The sequence below is a fragment of the Abramis brama genome (assembly GCF_963993115.1).
Source record: "Abramis brama genome assembly, chromosome: 2".
In the NCBI taxonomy this organism is placed as follows: Eukaryota; Metazoa; Chordata; class Actinopteri; order Cypriniformes; family Leuciscidae; genus Abramis; species Abramis brama.
In genome coordinates, this window is record NC_139964.1 from 65,115,384 (window position 1) to 65,132,256 (window position 16,873).

At 36.1% G+C, this 16,873-nt stretch overlaps 1 protein-coding gene across 2 annotated transcripts in view; it reads right to left on the reverse strand.

Annotated features, from left to right (window-relative positions):
- Positions 1-15,519, reverse strand: part of gpc6a (glypican 6a) — a 187,786-nt gene extending 172,267 nt beyond the window's left edge. For both annotated transcript variants that reach the window (XM_084101836.1, XM_084101835.1), the window contains exon 1: positions 15,047-15,519. In XM_084101836.1, coding sequence (XP_083957962.1) covers positions 15,047-15,203 — 157 coding nt within the window. In that variant the 5' untranslated portion in view covers positions 15,204-15,519. The remainder of the gene's footprint in view (positions 1-15,046) is intronic.
- Positions 15,520-16,873: the final 1,354 nt, after the last annotated feature.

Below are 16,873 nucleotides of genomic sequence, written 5' to 3' on the forward strand. Positions count from 1 at the left end.
GGAGCTGAAGGGCTCTCCACTGACTTCATGTATTTCACACATGGATGCTTATAAGCTTACAGAAGTCAAATTCACTGCGGCCACGCTCGCATCCAGCTTTAATCCGTCGCAGAGAAGTGATGGAAAGTTTAAGCCCCTAGAAACTAAAGACGAGCTTTTCTGAACCCTGTTTGAGAGGCTTAAAACAATCCTTTTGTTAGGCTGAATAGATTATATTAATGGTATCCGCACGACGGCTATTTAAGTTTGGTATGACAGCCATTAAAGCACGAGTACAATACTTTTGTCTATTCTCAATAAACCACACTGCTAAACTCTTAAAACTAAAGCTTCCAAAAGGGGGTTTTCATAGCGATACCATCCCAAAGAACCATTCAGTGTGAAGAACATTTAAAAAAATCAAAAGAACCTTTTGTGCAATGGAACATTTACATAATTGAGCTTTAATTAAGAGTGTTTTATGCATCGATTTGAATTACTCGTGAGGCATTTTAACAGAAACATCTCAGAAGAACTTGATACTTCCAGTCAAGAGCAACATCTGAGCAATAACCTTTCCACAGTCCCACTATAAGAGAAGCATCTTCTCTTCAAATATGACACTGGCAGAGGCAGAGAGTAATGGGCAAGCGTTTCTCGGCGTCTCTCTTGAGGAGAGCTGAATTAAAGCTGCAATATGTTCAAATCACGTCAGATGAAAACAAAACACTCTCATTGCAGCAGCGAGATCAAGTAGCAGCATATGCCTTGTAGCCACTCGAGAAATAAAAACAAACAAGACTCCACACGTACAGGAGAACACACACACACACACACACACACTGATCACGCTTCAGAAATGGTCCTGAGACTCTTCTTCACTCCTGCAGCTATAGTCAGGTGGAGCGTGTTGACATATTGCACTGGCAATTTCAACAAAATGTAATAACTTTGCCTCTAAAACATATTTTCTTCTTTATGTTCAATCCTTTGCCTTCAAACATGGCTTATGCAACACCTTTTTACCCAACTGCCATACATTTCTTTTTACTGAATATCCCCTTTCACCTACAAAAAGGAAACACCATTTCATGTAGACTCTAAAGCAATATCACAGGTTAAATATGGCCTGAGCTCGATGGAAAGCATGTTGAGGATTACCAGATAACATCGGCCTGTCACTCAGTCACAGTATTGCTAGTCAGAGGCAGGCGGTACAAGAGAGAAACACTGTCACCTGCTCCATCAATTCCAGTTTATATATATATATATATATAGTTGTTTGTATATTTATATAACTGTTTACAAGAAAATATTATTACAGTCTTTCTCCTATCTCGTCAAGGTTACATATTTTCTTTGTGATTGGTTTTTAAATTTACTAGCGATTTCTGAGTGAAAATTGTCTCAAAGTAAATCACACCAATTTTTTTCCCAGTATAATTGTCTCAAAATGTATGAGTGCACTAACATACAAATCTTAGTCACACAGCTAAGCCACAAAACTGCAATCTTAAAGTCACCAAAATGGGCAAATCGTGTTTCTTATGGAATTATTGCACAATTTTAAATGATTTATCATTTTTTTTCGTCATAATCTTTAATCAGAATAACTTCCTCTTGCAGCATCTCTTCTCTTCTCTGATAACGAGGGCGGGGCAACCTGTCACTCACACGAGATCCACCAATAGCAAACCACAACCATCCAATCAATTCCCCACAGACAAAATCAAGCCCCGCCCACATTTGTTCTTGTTCCAGAAGCCGTTTCACTCAGATATACGGTACAATAGGGAAGAAAAGACTATCACAACTTCCGTTTCATGCCGGCTTAAACATCTTGTGGTCATGGGAGTTGTGTTTAACTTCAAGTTTGGCCTTCCCAGCATGGTTAAATGCAGAGAGCACTTGTTGTGAACAAATCGCCATCGCCAGCGGCACAGGAACGATGCGGATCTGCGCTGTTTTAATGAAGTCTCGTGAGCAGCGTGGTCTCAGAGGGAGATCTGCCCCTTAAAGCAGTGCCGAGTGGCCCTTCGCACCTCTTTATACTCCCTCTCCACCGCCAGGAACACTATACAAAGCCCGTCTGCAATCACTTGAAATCCCCCACTGCCTAATTAGACACCTCTGCACCTCCAGCACAACGCCTAAAATGGACTTTCGAGTAGACTTACTGCTTGTTTTTATTGCACTTATACCTTTGGTACAAGTCGTGAATCTATATATACACGGAGTACACAACTACATCATAGAGAATGACAAATAAAATAATCCTCACTGGGACGCGTGCATCTTGACCCAGTATACCCAGGTGGCTCCATAGTGGCCCATATGAATATAGTTATCAATGCATAGTTGTTCTAATTAGCCATAAAAAGTTTAATTTTGCATTCAATCAAAGACTTTACACAAAGACAAAATGCAATATAATATAATTAATGATTATAATATCATATAACTTTAAACAAATATATTTCAATTTGTTTTTGTTTTTAAGTGTTCACCCTGCCTTATTTATTCTAACACAAAATTTTAAGTTGTGATAGCTAATTGCAACTTTTAATTTTTTATTTATTTAAGTATCTTGATAACTAAAAAGAAAAAAAGTAGAGGCAAATGTCAAATCAATTGGCTTCGGCAGCACACAATGTGCAGGTACATAAAGCATTAATCAGGCCTCAACCAGTTTGGGAATCACATTTTTCCCAACATAATTTACTGGCATCCGTTAAAGAGAACACATTTATGCACAACTCAGCTTCTCACATCGATTGAATTCAATGAAGGGAAATAAACCATGATTGCAATGATACTGAACAACAAAGTCAATTTTTCTGGCTTCACAATAATTCCATTGAAATGTTCCTGCGGTGTGACACTACATATTTTAAAGTACACACATTCCACGTAGATTCAATTAATATGTGGTCATGAAATCTGCATGTGCAATAAATAAAATGTAAAAATGTTTAGAGCAGCATGTTTTAGCATGTCATTAAAGCCTTCGACATTTCAACTTCAATTAGCTGTAGGAAATGAAACCTTTGTTGGCTTACGAGCTTGAAAATGCCTTTACTTCCTGTTGGGGTCCTGAGTCGCTTCATTTTCAAGGACTCCCAAGAGATTGCCTGTTCCATAGAACTTTGATTGATTGTTTGTTTGTTGTGTTTCTTCCCCTTTTTAGAATAACATGTAAATTCATCATCAGGCTTTTTGTTTTAAAATATACTCAAAAAAATGTTAATCATTGTTGATTTAAAAAACAAAAATCTATATTAAAATGTCAATAGCTGCTTAAAGCCTTGTACACAACTGTTTCTATTTCTACAATTGTTCTGTGTGAATATGCTGTACATTGTATTATTTCAAATGGTTCATCCAACATTTATTTGAAATTATTATTATTTTTTTAAGTGTGTTCTTTGCAGTGGAATAGTGAAAATATAAGATAATTATTTGTTGGCTCTTATCTCTGAGGACAATAAAACTATATGTCATGTCAGCTTGGATGCAAATATTTATTTAAAAAAAAAATATATATATATATATATATATATATATATATACAGCATCATTAATCCAGTCTTCAGTGTCACATGACCCTTCAGAAATCATTCTGATATGCTGATTTAAAGATCAAGAAACATTTCTGATCATTATCAGTGTTCAGAACAGTTGTGCTGATTCATATTTTCTAAATACAAAGTTCAAAAGAACAGCATTTATTTGAAATAGAAACCTTTTTACATTATAAATGTATGTAATGTCACTTTTGATCAATTTGATGCATCCATGCTTAATAAAGTATACATTCAAAAAATAATAATAATAATCTTTTGAACAGCAATGTAAGTGACACTTAAAAATGTTTGAATGTCAAGTTCAATTTTCTTCTTCATGGCTTTAAATCAACTGGTGAGTTTTAGTGTGCTCTTTCTTTTTAGACCTGTGGTCCGAACGATGGCCTCTACAGCATCATCACTGCAGAACGTCTCTCAGTGTCTCACACACAGGTGTGTTTCGAGGTGGTTGCTGGCCATTGCTGAGAGACTGACTGGTGTGTAATGAAGTCGAGGAGAACCAGTCAGTCCACACGCTCGGGATGGAGTCCGTCTCGGCTCTGTTTCCATCGCTTTCCTGACCCGGCGCTGTCAGACTTGAAAACGCTCACAGGTTTCTCTCTTCAGCTGAGAATGGATTTCTCCACAGACGTGCAACACTGTCAGCTGCAGTCTTCAAGAGACAGAGTCGTATTTTTAACTACAGTGTTGCTTTTGATAAAACAGACGGGAATATAAACTAGATCGGGGAGACTGAGGTACTTTTTACATCACTTGTCTAGGCATGGAGAAATGAGATGTAAATCTAATAGTCCTAATTATCGCAGGATGAACAGAAATGAGAAGCAATTAATATTAGGGATGCACCGATACTAAATTACGATACTAAAAGTTTGATTTTCTTACGGGTGATTCATAGATTCATAGAGCCTGTTTGATCAGTTTTTTACTGCATTATTGTCACGTTAACTTGCCCTAAATTCAACACAAGACATTTCCTACACACATAGTATGAGTTTTTTTGCCCCCTTTTGATTGACAGAATATAATCTGCCCTGATCATAACCTATATTTAAACAATTGCCCAATGACCAATAGTGAAAATAATTGCTTTATCGGACGATGATACTGATTATTTGGCCCATAATTGAGACAAAAACAATATACTTTTGCACAATACCATTCCAACTATTATTTTGCAGCACATTGATAACATTTTCATAATAAATAAATTAACAAGACAATTTAATTTAAATTTTTTTTTTAAAGGTTACTTCATTAGCCAAATAACTTTAAGGGATGGTTCGGAGTAAAATCAACCTAGGATTCTTTTACATCCTTATGCATCGCTTTCTGCCAGGACTTTGACAGGTGTTTGGCTCGAGGTCATGGTGCAAAGGACCCTAGGTTGATTTTACTCCGAACCATCCCTTTAAGTCAGACAATCTGAGATTGTTTTGTTTTACATAATGGCTGTTGATCACCATGTGTGATACACTGTATTTTTAGACCTAGATATGTTAAATTTAAAAATATTATGCCAGATAAACATTACAAAATATCACAAACAATAAAATTATACTTAAATATAGTAACATGCAGCTTGGCAAACTACAGATTGCAAAAGTGTCAAAGTTCAGCACTGTAGACGAAGAGTGCCGCATAAAAAGCAAACAATAAGCAATTCACTGCAGGCCAACGTTAATAAAGGAGGCGCACGGTTCAGCCAAGGTGATACTTCCATAAATCCCCCATAAATGTGAATTGGCAAGATATTGCAGATGGTCGGCTATAAAATGTAGCTTGAACAAATCTGCATCTAAAAGCCAAGTATCACACGGTTTAGATGTCAGAGCCGCACTTTAAACCCTTTTGATTAATGTGATGTTCTGTGTTCTGAAATGAAACCACAATCTCCTGGCCTTTGTAAAACAATCTTTCTTTCGCCATTTTACTTTTATACATCATTTTAACATTGCACAAATAAAATAAATAACTTGAAAATGAAATATGAAAATGAAATAATAAACTGTGCTTTTTGGGGATTGTGCTCCCAAGCTAATTTGCCCTGTTTAGTAAATCTGGCCTTTAATACGAAATGCCAAGTAGATTTTTACATTTTCATGGAGTTTGCATGTGCAAAATGGATGGATGGATGGATGGATGGATGGATGGATGGATGGATGGATGGATGGATGGATTTAAAAATGACGATGATGGATGGAACAAAGGATAGAACAGATGGATAGATTTAAAAATAATTATGGAAGAATGGATGGAAGTATGGATGGATGGATGGATGGATTTTAACTTTAAATATGATGGATGGATGGATGGATGGATGGATGGATGGATGGATGGATGGATGGATGGATGGATGGATGGATGGATGGATGGATGGATGGATGGATGGATGGATGGATGGATGGATGGATTTAAAAATGATGATGATGGATTGATGGATGGAACGATGGAACGATGGATGGATGGAACAAAGGATAGAACAGATGGATGGATTTAAAAATGATTTTGGAAGAATGGATGGAAGGATGGATGTATGGGTGGATGGATGTTAACTTTATTTAAAAAGATAGATAGACAGACAGACAGACAGACAGACAGACAGACAGACAGACAGACAGATAGATAGATAGATAGATAGATAGATAGATAGATAGATAGATAGATAGATAGATAGATAGATAGATAGATAGATAGATAGATAGATAGATAGATAGATAGATAGATAGATAGATAGATAAAATTCCCTTATCTTAAGTATACAGTAAAGTAATAGTGATGCTGGTTTTGATCTGGAAGTCTTCCTTGACATCAACTACTTTAAAGAACATCACAGATAACAAAGTCAGACCTTTGAAGGGGGGAAAAAACAACAACAACGTTCCCAAATGATGCAGACAGCGACTACAAGAGCTGCAAGCAACGCTGGGATAATGTGGTGTTGGTTTCCTCGCTGCTCTGGGGGAGACGGCAAGGCAAGAGAGCAAAGCTATCGGCTTCTCACGACTGACAGAGAAAACAAAGCGTAGGGTTTTTCTCACCTCGCCCACGCTAACAAACACCTTATGTCCGACACACAACTTCCTGTAGTCAGTCTCCACAGTATTAATGCCTTCATTACTTCTGTACATCCGAACACTCTCCAGGGCGCCATTCGGCTCATCTCACCTTCCAAACACTATTCATCAAAATCAGACAAAAAAAAAAAAAAAAGCTGTCCAAATAATTAACTTATGTAAATTGACTATTGTGGGCTTTTGCCATTTAATAAAAACATGTCTTTGAGCTTTATTAATGTTGAATTTATGAATGGCGTTGTGACGGCGCGTCCTCTGAAGGGATAAATATCTAATCCAGATCTGTGTGTTCAGCACCTGATGCACTCGTGTTAGTGTTCCTAATTAGCGGTAATTAAGTGCTTTCTAGACTCGCTCCTCGGGGGCACCAGCTAGTTTGCGGCATATTTATGCTCAGATTATTTGGGAGACGTAAAGAAAAACCAATTACGCTTGCGGTGAATCTGAGTTAGTTTATTACCGTCTCAAATGTCAGATGCAGTCACTTGAAATCATTATTTTTCCTGAAAATGACAGCAAAAGTAAACTAAAATGCAAATTAGGCAAGTCGAAATAAAACGTATTGCCACACCGTCCAATGTGAGGTGAATAGAGAAAATCGTACTAACCATCAAACCCCATTATTTTAAAGGAAATTAATGATTTTATTCAGCGAGGATGCAATAAATTGATCGTAAGCGACTAATTACATTTATAATGTTGCACAATATTTCAAATGCTGTTCATTTGAACCTTCTATTCATCAAAGAATCCTGAACGAACTTTAAGTTCAACATGACTGTTTTCAACATTGATAATAATCATAAATGTTTCTTGAGCAGCAACTCATCATATTAGAGTGATTTCTGAAGGATCATGTGACACTGAAGACTGGAGTAATGATGCTGAAAATTCAGCTTTGATCACAGGAATAAATTACATTTTCATATATATTTAAATAGAAAACAGTTATTCAAAATTGCAATAATTTTTCACAATATTACAGTTATTGTTTTATCAAATAAACACTTAGCAAGCAGAAGAGATGAAGACATGCGAGTAGCCAATATTTCACTATAGTATTTGGCAGTTACAATAGTGAGAATAATTGTTGACCTTTAGACGGATGAGAATAATCACGTCTGCAACTCAGCGAACAACAGGAGAAGTCTTTGATATAAATGCATCAATCTATAAATAATTGTCTGTTTCTGCAAACATCACTGGAGGCAGTGTAGGAGGATTTCCCAGAAGTCCTTGCATCAAGCAACTGCCAGACTAGAAATCTGAGTTTTCTGCCATATTTTATACAGGCCCTGAGCTATTGTTAGATATTATTTTTCTCCATTGCCACTGATGAGAGGGAAAAAAAATCTAATGAAATCAAACATATACTGTTTGGACTGGAATGTGTTTTTATAATGAACTATGGAGGCCTTAAAGGGACAGGTCATCATGTACTCAGACCTCAGGTCGCTCCCAAACATTTTTAGAAAATAAAATGAGATAGTTCACAGGAGTTTCCTAGGTAACACTTTATAATAAGGTCTCATTTGGTAACATTACTTAATGCATTAACCATCATTAAGCAAGTAATATTTAACCTTAAATTAAGATAAGTTAACCTTATCTTAGCTTATTAGGTAAGCTTAAAAGGTAAGTTTATTACCTTAACTTACTTAAGTTAAGGTAATAAGTTATTACCTTTGCTAATGTTAGTTCATAAAATGTTCAAATTCATGTTAGTTCACAGTGCATTCACTTTTAATCTATTAGTAAATGTTGAGATTAACATTAAATTAAGATTAATTAATGCTGTAGAATTATTGTTCTTTGTTAGTTCAAGTTAGCTAATCTTGACAAATGAAACCTTATTGTACTGCTATTATATATATTATATATATATATATATATATATATATATATATATATATATATATATATATATTGTACTGCTGCTATATATATATGAAGAGTTCAGATGCAAATATATATATATATATATATATATATATATATGTATATTTAAGTTAAATAATTACACTTAAATGGTAATGCAAATTACCTATTAATTGTCATTTCAGTGAAATTACTTAACTTAAATATACAAGCTTTATAAAAATGATCATTCTAGAAGAAAATTTCAGATGGCACTAAGAGGCTTTTGCATCCGAACTCTTCATATACAGTATATATATATATATATATATATATATATATATATATATATATATATATATATATATATATATATATATATATTTATTTTTATTTTTTTTTTATTATTTTTTTTTACCATAATAACCCTGGTCCTGCATTGTTTTATGTGTAATAAAAGTGAGCAGGGCATCTAAAATGACTGAAAAAGCAGAACATTAATTTTGTGTTTCACGTTAAAGAGAAAGAGTGGTATTGATCGACTGAATTGTTGGGTCTTTTGTCACACTTTGTTGCTCAACATCTTTCCCTCTTCGACAAAAGTTCTGTAATTTATCATGGTTCAGTGGTATTCTTTTGAATATATGATCATATAAATATTCCTCTGATGTATTCAAGCAACACTTTGCTTCCTCACCTGGTACTGATGACAGCATAATTCATTCTTCTCACATAAATTAGCATTTTTCCCCTCATGTTCTCTCTTTGTACCTCTGTTCACCTCCTAACTGGCACGACGTTGGTCAAACGCGCTCTGTTTGAGCAGACTGTGTGTTTCGTAATGAATGCAAATGGATGTGTTTGACTGCGCCGGCGCTGGACAAACAGGCCGAGGACATACAAGACACTGATCAAAGCCTTTTACATGAGCTCCTGACATTTACAGGCCAAGATTTTCATTAAGCAGAGTGATTAGACGACAGACAGGGACATAAAGAGGGACAGAAGTGAGGAGTGAAGCAGAGAGACAGGAACAGACAGATGGGATCAACAGCGCTGCCCTAGACACAGGTGGATGTGATATTAAACACGGAGATCTTGCTGAACATGCGAGAACCGACATGACAGAGGAACTTTCCTCCAGCAAAATAAGTCCATTTAGTAAGTCTATCTGTCAAACTGCCCTGGGCTTTAAGAAAATAGCAGCAGAAGAAGTGGGCGGTACAGAAAAAAATCTCACATCTCACAGCATTAGTAATTCTATTTAACACTAATCACACTAATAGTTACTTTTTTCTGGAAATATAATGACAACATCAACATGCATGGTTTATATCCACTACTACATAACCATGATTTATTTTAGAAAATCCAGTGACTAAATAATACTTCATTTTTATATTTTGAACTTGATGAACACAAGCCAGATTATTCATAACACACAAATGAGAAGTCTTCTTACATCATTCAGAACTGATCAAATGTTACATCCAAACATAAAGGTTCTGATGTTGCTAAGCAACTGAAAATAACTAAACTCGCATTCTACCGAACAAACACCCAGTTAATAAGTTCTCTCTCGTTCTGCCTCGTTCGGGACACATTCGCTCTATACTGTACATTTCTCCCTTACTTTCAAGTAATGAATAATGCAGACCTGGATACTAAATAAATCGAGCACGGTATAAAGAGGCAAACAAAACCCCTTCCGGCCGTAACTAAACTGATGATCTTGAGTTAACCATGGGACACTTGACAGTAGTTAAAACCACCTGCAAAGTTCTTAAAGTAATCCTTGTATTGTAATTGGAGACAATTCAAGAAAGCTAAAAATCAATGGTAAAAATAAAAGTTAGTTAAAATGTAGCCCCGCCCCTTTTCAGAGCTGCGCTTGGAAGACCAATCACAAATCAGTATGCAAATAAATACACGGAAGAAGACCAATTACACAGCATCGTCGCTGCTGACTCTGAAATTCTGAACATTCCATCAAATAGAAACAATGTAATTTAGAATTTTTCAAATGATTTCAGTGCCTAAAGTTAAACTGACAAACTTAGTTTGACGTACAGTATTGAGCGGTTGCAGAGTTTAGTTTTAGAGTTTCCGATCAAACTCTAACCAGAATGTTTGAGGAAAAACTGAAGATAAATATAAATGAAGAAGCAAACACAAACAATACAATACATGGCCCATTACAATCCCTTTGATATAAAATATATCTCTTTATGATGAAGCTTGAGTAATGCTATGTAACACTTCCCGGATGACCTCAGTGTTGTCAGGCAGCGATTTACCCGTTGAACGCTCACCACACAAACAACAGTCCGTTGAGATCTCAAATGAGCTCATGAGAGGAGCAACAATCAGACCTGTGTGATTAATCAGCCGGATGATTTATCTGAGGACAAAAGCCTAACTTTACTGTGTGCGAGTGTGAGTGTGTGTGTGTGTGTGGCCTGGTAAACCCTACATTATGGGAACAAAATGTCCCCACAAAGATGGCAATATCTGAAATCATTCAGTCCTTGTCCATTTTTTGGTACAGTAGAAAAATCATTATGTGCATGGAAAGCCCCCATAGAACATGAAACACAACGTGTGTGTGTGTGTGTGTGTGTGTGTGTGTGTGTGTGTGTGTGTGTGTGTGTGTGTGTGTGTGTGTGTGTGTGTGTGTGTGTGTGTGTTCCAGACGTATTTCCCACTACATGTCTCTTAAAATATTTGTGCTTTGACTAACAGAGTTTCATTGGGTTTGTCTCTTTTATTCTGGCCAGAGATGGGAATCTAATCTCATGATTTGGGAATTGTATGATCCGTATAATGTGGAATGTTCTCACACACCCATGAGTCTGATGTGACATTGATAAAGTAGGAGAGAACAGGGAGTGATTTAACTTATGTTGTTTAAATGTCTGTGTTTCGTTTGCTCTATGTGTCTCCAACTGTGATATAATATCCCCACATGTGTCTGTTTTAAATTAAGCTTGTTCTGAAATCTACGGCTTATCCATAAACGTATCCATTTTTTTGTCAGATGCAAAAAAAAAAAAAAAAAAAAAAAAAAGTCTTTATATTTTGAGCTCAGAAGGCCCAAAAACAAAAGTTCTAAGAATGTTTTTCAAATTAAATATAAACATTAGGAGAACATAAATATAACATTAGGGGAAACATTCCATTTTAGAATTCTTTAAAAATTATAGGGACGTTACTTTTGAAAGTTTGCTGAAAAAACCTGAAACGTAGTAAAGTAAAATTTAAAAAAGAGTTAGATGAACGTCCAACTAAAACATTTCAGAAAAAAAAAAAAAAGCTTCATGAACGATGGAATAATAACATTTTTTAGCTAACGTTTTGAGAACATTTTTATAGACCAGATAACTTCGAACAAACATTCTATTACTGTTGCTGGAAGAACATTTGCTCATAACTTTGAGAGAACCTTGCCAGAACATTAGCTAAAGTTTGGAGGACATTGCTCATGTTTGAGTGATTTCAGCTCATTTCTGATGATGTCAATGTTAATGTATACATAATTAGTATTAATGACAGAAAAGATAGGAAAAGCACTGGATAAAGTGCTGGAGGAATTGTTGCCGAAGACGAACTCTTCACAAACGTACCTTCATTTGGTCACTCAAAAATGTGTAAATGTCATTGCATTAGATGGTTAAATAATTACACCAAATGTCATCTCCAGACAAATGATGCTACAGCTTTTCTCAGTGATAATTTCATCGTTTCTATCTGAAGACAGGTTACATCATTCTTCCAGCCTAGCTAAGCGGTTTAGCTGGTTTAGTTGATAGGCCACATGGTAATAGCCTGACAAGTGCCCAGAATCCTTCTAAATCACTCCAGCTTAACCATCTTACTGGCCAGCGGAGACCAACAAACCAACTTAGGCTGGATGAAGCAGGGTGTTTCTTCCAAGTATGAGTCATTTTTGCTCGTATCAGAAGTCCTCAAGTTAACCACAAACAATAAAGTCTGATTAACGTCTTTGTTGATCCTGGAACAACATTCCAATCATCCAGATTATCAGATTTGAGGGACAAGTTTACAGTTTATGTCAAGTTTAGGCTTGCAACCAGGGTGAGGTGCTTCTACTGTACATGTTATTCACCAACATTTCCCTCTGGTTTTAGGGATAAGTTATGAATCGCAGGGTAGGTTTAGGCGTAGGGATATGGGTAGGATTCAAATTTTCAGACAGAATTGTTGTTCCAGGATCAGCAAACTTAGGAATGCGTCTAACTTGGCAAAATCATGATGTGCGTCTTCATGCGCACACTGTTTTCTTATCATTTCAGACCGAACAAACTATGAAATGTTTAGCATGAATGAAAAGTGCTTGCGCAATCTTTCATTCAAAAAAAGGTCAATTACTTTGGTATTTTATATCTAACACAATTGCATTCAGACGTTTTGAAGTTTGACTTCAGTGGCAAAATGCTTTTTTTTGGCCCCGCTATCTATCTAGCCTCTGACACACACATTTTCAACAGTTACTCCAAAAGCAAGTATCTTGAATAAAAAAATTAAATAAAAACGAACAAAAAAGACCATTGCTTTTGTCAACGAAAAAAAAAGAAAAAATTGATTTGGACTCGCAGTGCATGAGAATTCCTGCATAGGCTATATGCATGCTGTTAAATTATGGATCAGTGATGCAACAGCATACCATACACACTGTAGATGTGCACCAACATCAACAAGAGATATACATGCAGCCTGCAATGAAACCACAGAGGCTCATGGGGATCAAGCCCTTGGAGAACCATCAGAAGACAACATGCTCACAGGTGAGACAACAGGGACTAGAGAAATAATCCTATTTTAGAAATGTATAAAAACACTTCATGTACATCCTTCAGTCCTCAGTATCCAAGTGCTCTTGCTTTATTCAGCTTTACTTTTTTTATGGATCTACTTGTGTACTGTACTTGTTGTAGCGCTTTGGGTATAAGAAAAGTGCAATATACAATTTCTTCTTATTATTATTATCAAACTTTGCATGTTTAATTTATCACTAAAGGACCAGAACAATCTCACAAAAGACGAAACATCATGCTACATCAGGCTACGTCTGCCATCTGAACAAGCAACAAATGTCATTTTAAGGCAAATGCAACTGTATTGTGGGATAAAACACATTATGACTGTATTATCTTATCCTTTCAAACGCTCTCTCTTCCTCTGCATTAAGTCCCTGCCACGGTAATCTGCTTTCACTGGGTGAAGCCCTCAAATGTGATTACTTCACAACAGATAACAAAGGGGGAAAACCCTATCTATGCCACAGCATGGAGTATGAATTAAAGCTACACTATGGCCTTAAGGACTCCATAAATCCAATGCTAAACAGGGGCTCGTCCTCCTGAGTGAGCAGGGCCACCTACTGGGGCTGTTTATATTGCATGAAGGGCTTTTAATTGGAGGAAAACTCTTACAAAGAGCCTTAAACTCACTGAGAGTTTACTGAGCGTGACAAGCAAGTGATGCACAGGTAGATTTGAGATTTACCCACACCTGCACGTTTTATATGAGTGTGTGTGTGGTGATGCAAAATTATGTGTTCTTAGTTGCTGAGATTCAGCTAAATAGTGGAAAGAAAAAAAGTGCATTGTTGTAATATAACTATATTTCTGTGTCTGTGGTTTTCAGTAACGTATTCAGTCCATTTCAGAAGAAAATCTTCTTTTAGTAATTTATGATTTGTACAGTTGAATTTGGTCAATGTCTCTGAATATGCAGAAAGACACAAAAGCTTAACAGTCCAACACATACAAAGAACCTCAACGTTAGTAATATTGTCTTTTTAAACTGCATGTAATTGTAGGTTTGGTCTCAAAACTGTTATGTTTTGACCAATATACAAGTTTTAATAATTCACAACATCTGCAACTCATCACACCACATCAAATATCACACTGATTGAAAGTTGAGATGTGCTATAAGATTGACTTCTTCAACTTCTCTTGGATGCTCAAAGATTCACAGGTTTAACAGTTCAATGATATCAGCTCAATAACAACTTATGGTAACACTTTATTTTAGTGTCCTTGTTACACATGTTACATGTAGTTAGTAATAATGCACAATTGCATGAAGCTAACCCTAAACCAAACCCCAATCCTAACCCTATAGTAAGTACATGTAGTTAATTATTATTACACAGTACTAAAATGCATAATTACACTGTAACACTGACACCTTAAAGTGTAACCCCAACTTTTCGTGCCTTTCTGTGAATGTAACAGCTAATCGAGATCATGCTGTCTATATATCCATAAACACCGAAGACAACTGTGTTAGTAAAAGTTTTCAAAGATCCATTACTGAGCTTGTATCATTCATTAAAGGCTATTCCATGCGTGAGTTCACATGTAAATCATTTACAAATCATTACTGATCGACCCCATGATCAATGGGCAAACCTGCTGCATGAGCACGAGCTGTTCTCCACCCGAGTGTAGGTTTTCTAACTGACATGTATGCAGAAATCCTCTTTTACCCCGAGTTTGTGATGTGGCACCTTGTTCTCACCTTGTATCTCCTGATGTGGCACATTATGGAGACTGAAGCCTTTGGTCGTGAACGCCTGGCGCACATCGCTGCAGCTGCGCGATTTTACATCTCCAGCACACGACAGCGACAATAGAAGCGATAAAGAAGTGAAAACCACGACAGGTGTCTTCCACATCCCTCCTGCGAGCAAATCCAGCCGATGCGTAAAAGCGCAAAACCCAGAAGACGCGCTCAGCGCACCGGCGTCTCCAGCTGCAGGTGGACAAATGTTTCAATCATGCAATCGCTCATCAATGATCAATCACGCGCTCTGTCGCATCTTCTCGTTGCAGAATTCTCCAACGGATCCTCTCAGAACGAACGCGTGCGCGATTGCAACGGCGAAACCTCCAGAACAGATCCGGAGCGGCGCGCTCTCAACTTCTGCTATGTGTTTCTATCAGTGGAGAGAAAGTAGCAATCCTCCCTCTCCCTGTCTCTCACACACACTCAGAGAGAGAGAGAGAAAGAGAGAGAGACACACAGACAAACCGCACAACCCAGTGGTGAGTATGACAACATGGAAAAACACGGAGTGGATTCATGGAGGCGCATGGCGTGTTGCCCTCAGGAGATGCTGAAGCAAAACCTCGAACTACTTTCATTGAAAAAAAATATAAATAACGGTGCGGAATCGTTTTAGTGGTCAACAATAAGATAATTCAGAGGAAAATATATATATAAAAATCACATTGTACAATTATAATAATATTATGAAATAAAACAAATCTAAAATAAACAACAATATATTTAATCAATTAAATTGTGTTAATGCCTTTTTTGATAATATATTTATAGAAAATATATATAAAATAGGGCTGTCAAATCGATTAATTGCATCTAACGTCAACGTTTTTATAATATATACTGTCTGTCTGTCTGTCTGTCTGTCTGTCTGTCTGTATATATGTGTGTATATATGTGTGTATGTATATATATATAAACAAACTTAATCATGTTTATTGCATATCAGTTAATTTCTTATGTTGAGAACCAGTTTAAATAATAACTTTGCAAAACAGAATATAAGATATTAAACTTATATCTTAAAAAAAGAAAGAAAGAAAGAAAGAAAGAAAGAAAGAAAGAAAGAAAGAAAGAAAGAAAGAAAGAAAGAAACCGCACAGCCCAGTGGCCAGAATCAGAATAGAGAAAACACGGACTGGATTAAAAACTCATGGAGTTTTGCCTGGAAGAGCTCCTGGATCTGGAATCTCAAAGCTCAAGCTGTCATCATCTAATCTATTCGTCACGTTTTGCCCTTTCCTTGTGCAATTCAGGGGGAAAATGTGTGCTAGATTGACATGACAATAACTGGTCGTGTGATATGGCCAAACAAGCAGTGCAAAAATCCCCAAAATAACATAAATGAGCATAGTGGAAACAGAGTAAACGAAAAGTATTAACAAATAAAATAAGTGTAAAGTCTAGATTAAAATCAGAGAAAAACTAAAAAGTTAATAAAATTCTTAATTCACTTTAATGGCTTTTAAAAGTACAAATTTGAATGGTTTTAACATTCAAAAACATCACTCACTATCTTTCCTATATAAGTATAATTATGCATGACATCAACAAGACTAAACCGTTTTACTTTTATTGTACTACTCCCATTTCTTAACTTTAGTTTTTCTCTTTTTTATTATTATTTATTTTTTTATTTTTTGCTCTAGGTTGTGCAATAGTATAAATATGATACTGCATTATTTGGTCAAAATATTAACTTCCTTAATCTGCCTAAAGTTTAATTCTCTCTCTCTCTCTCTCTCTCTCTCTCTCTCTCTCTCTCTCTCTCTCTCTCTCTCT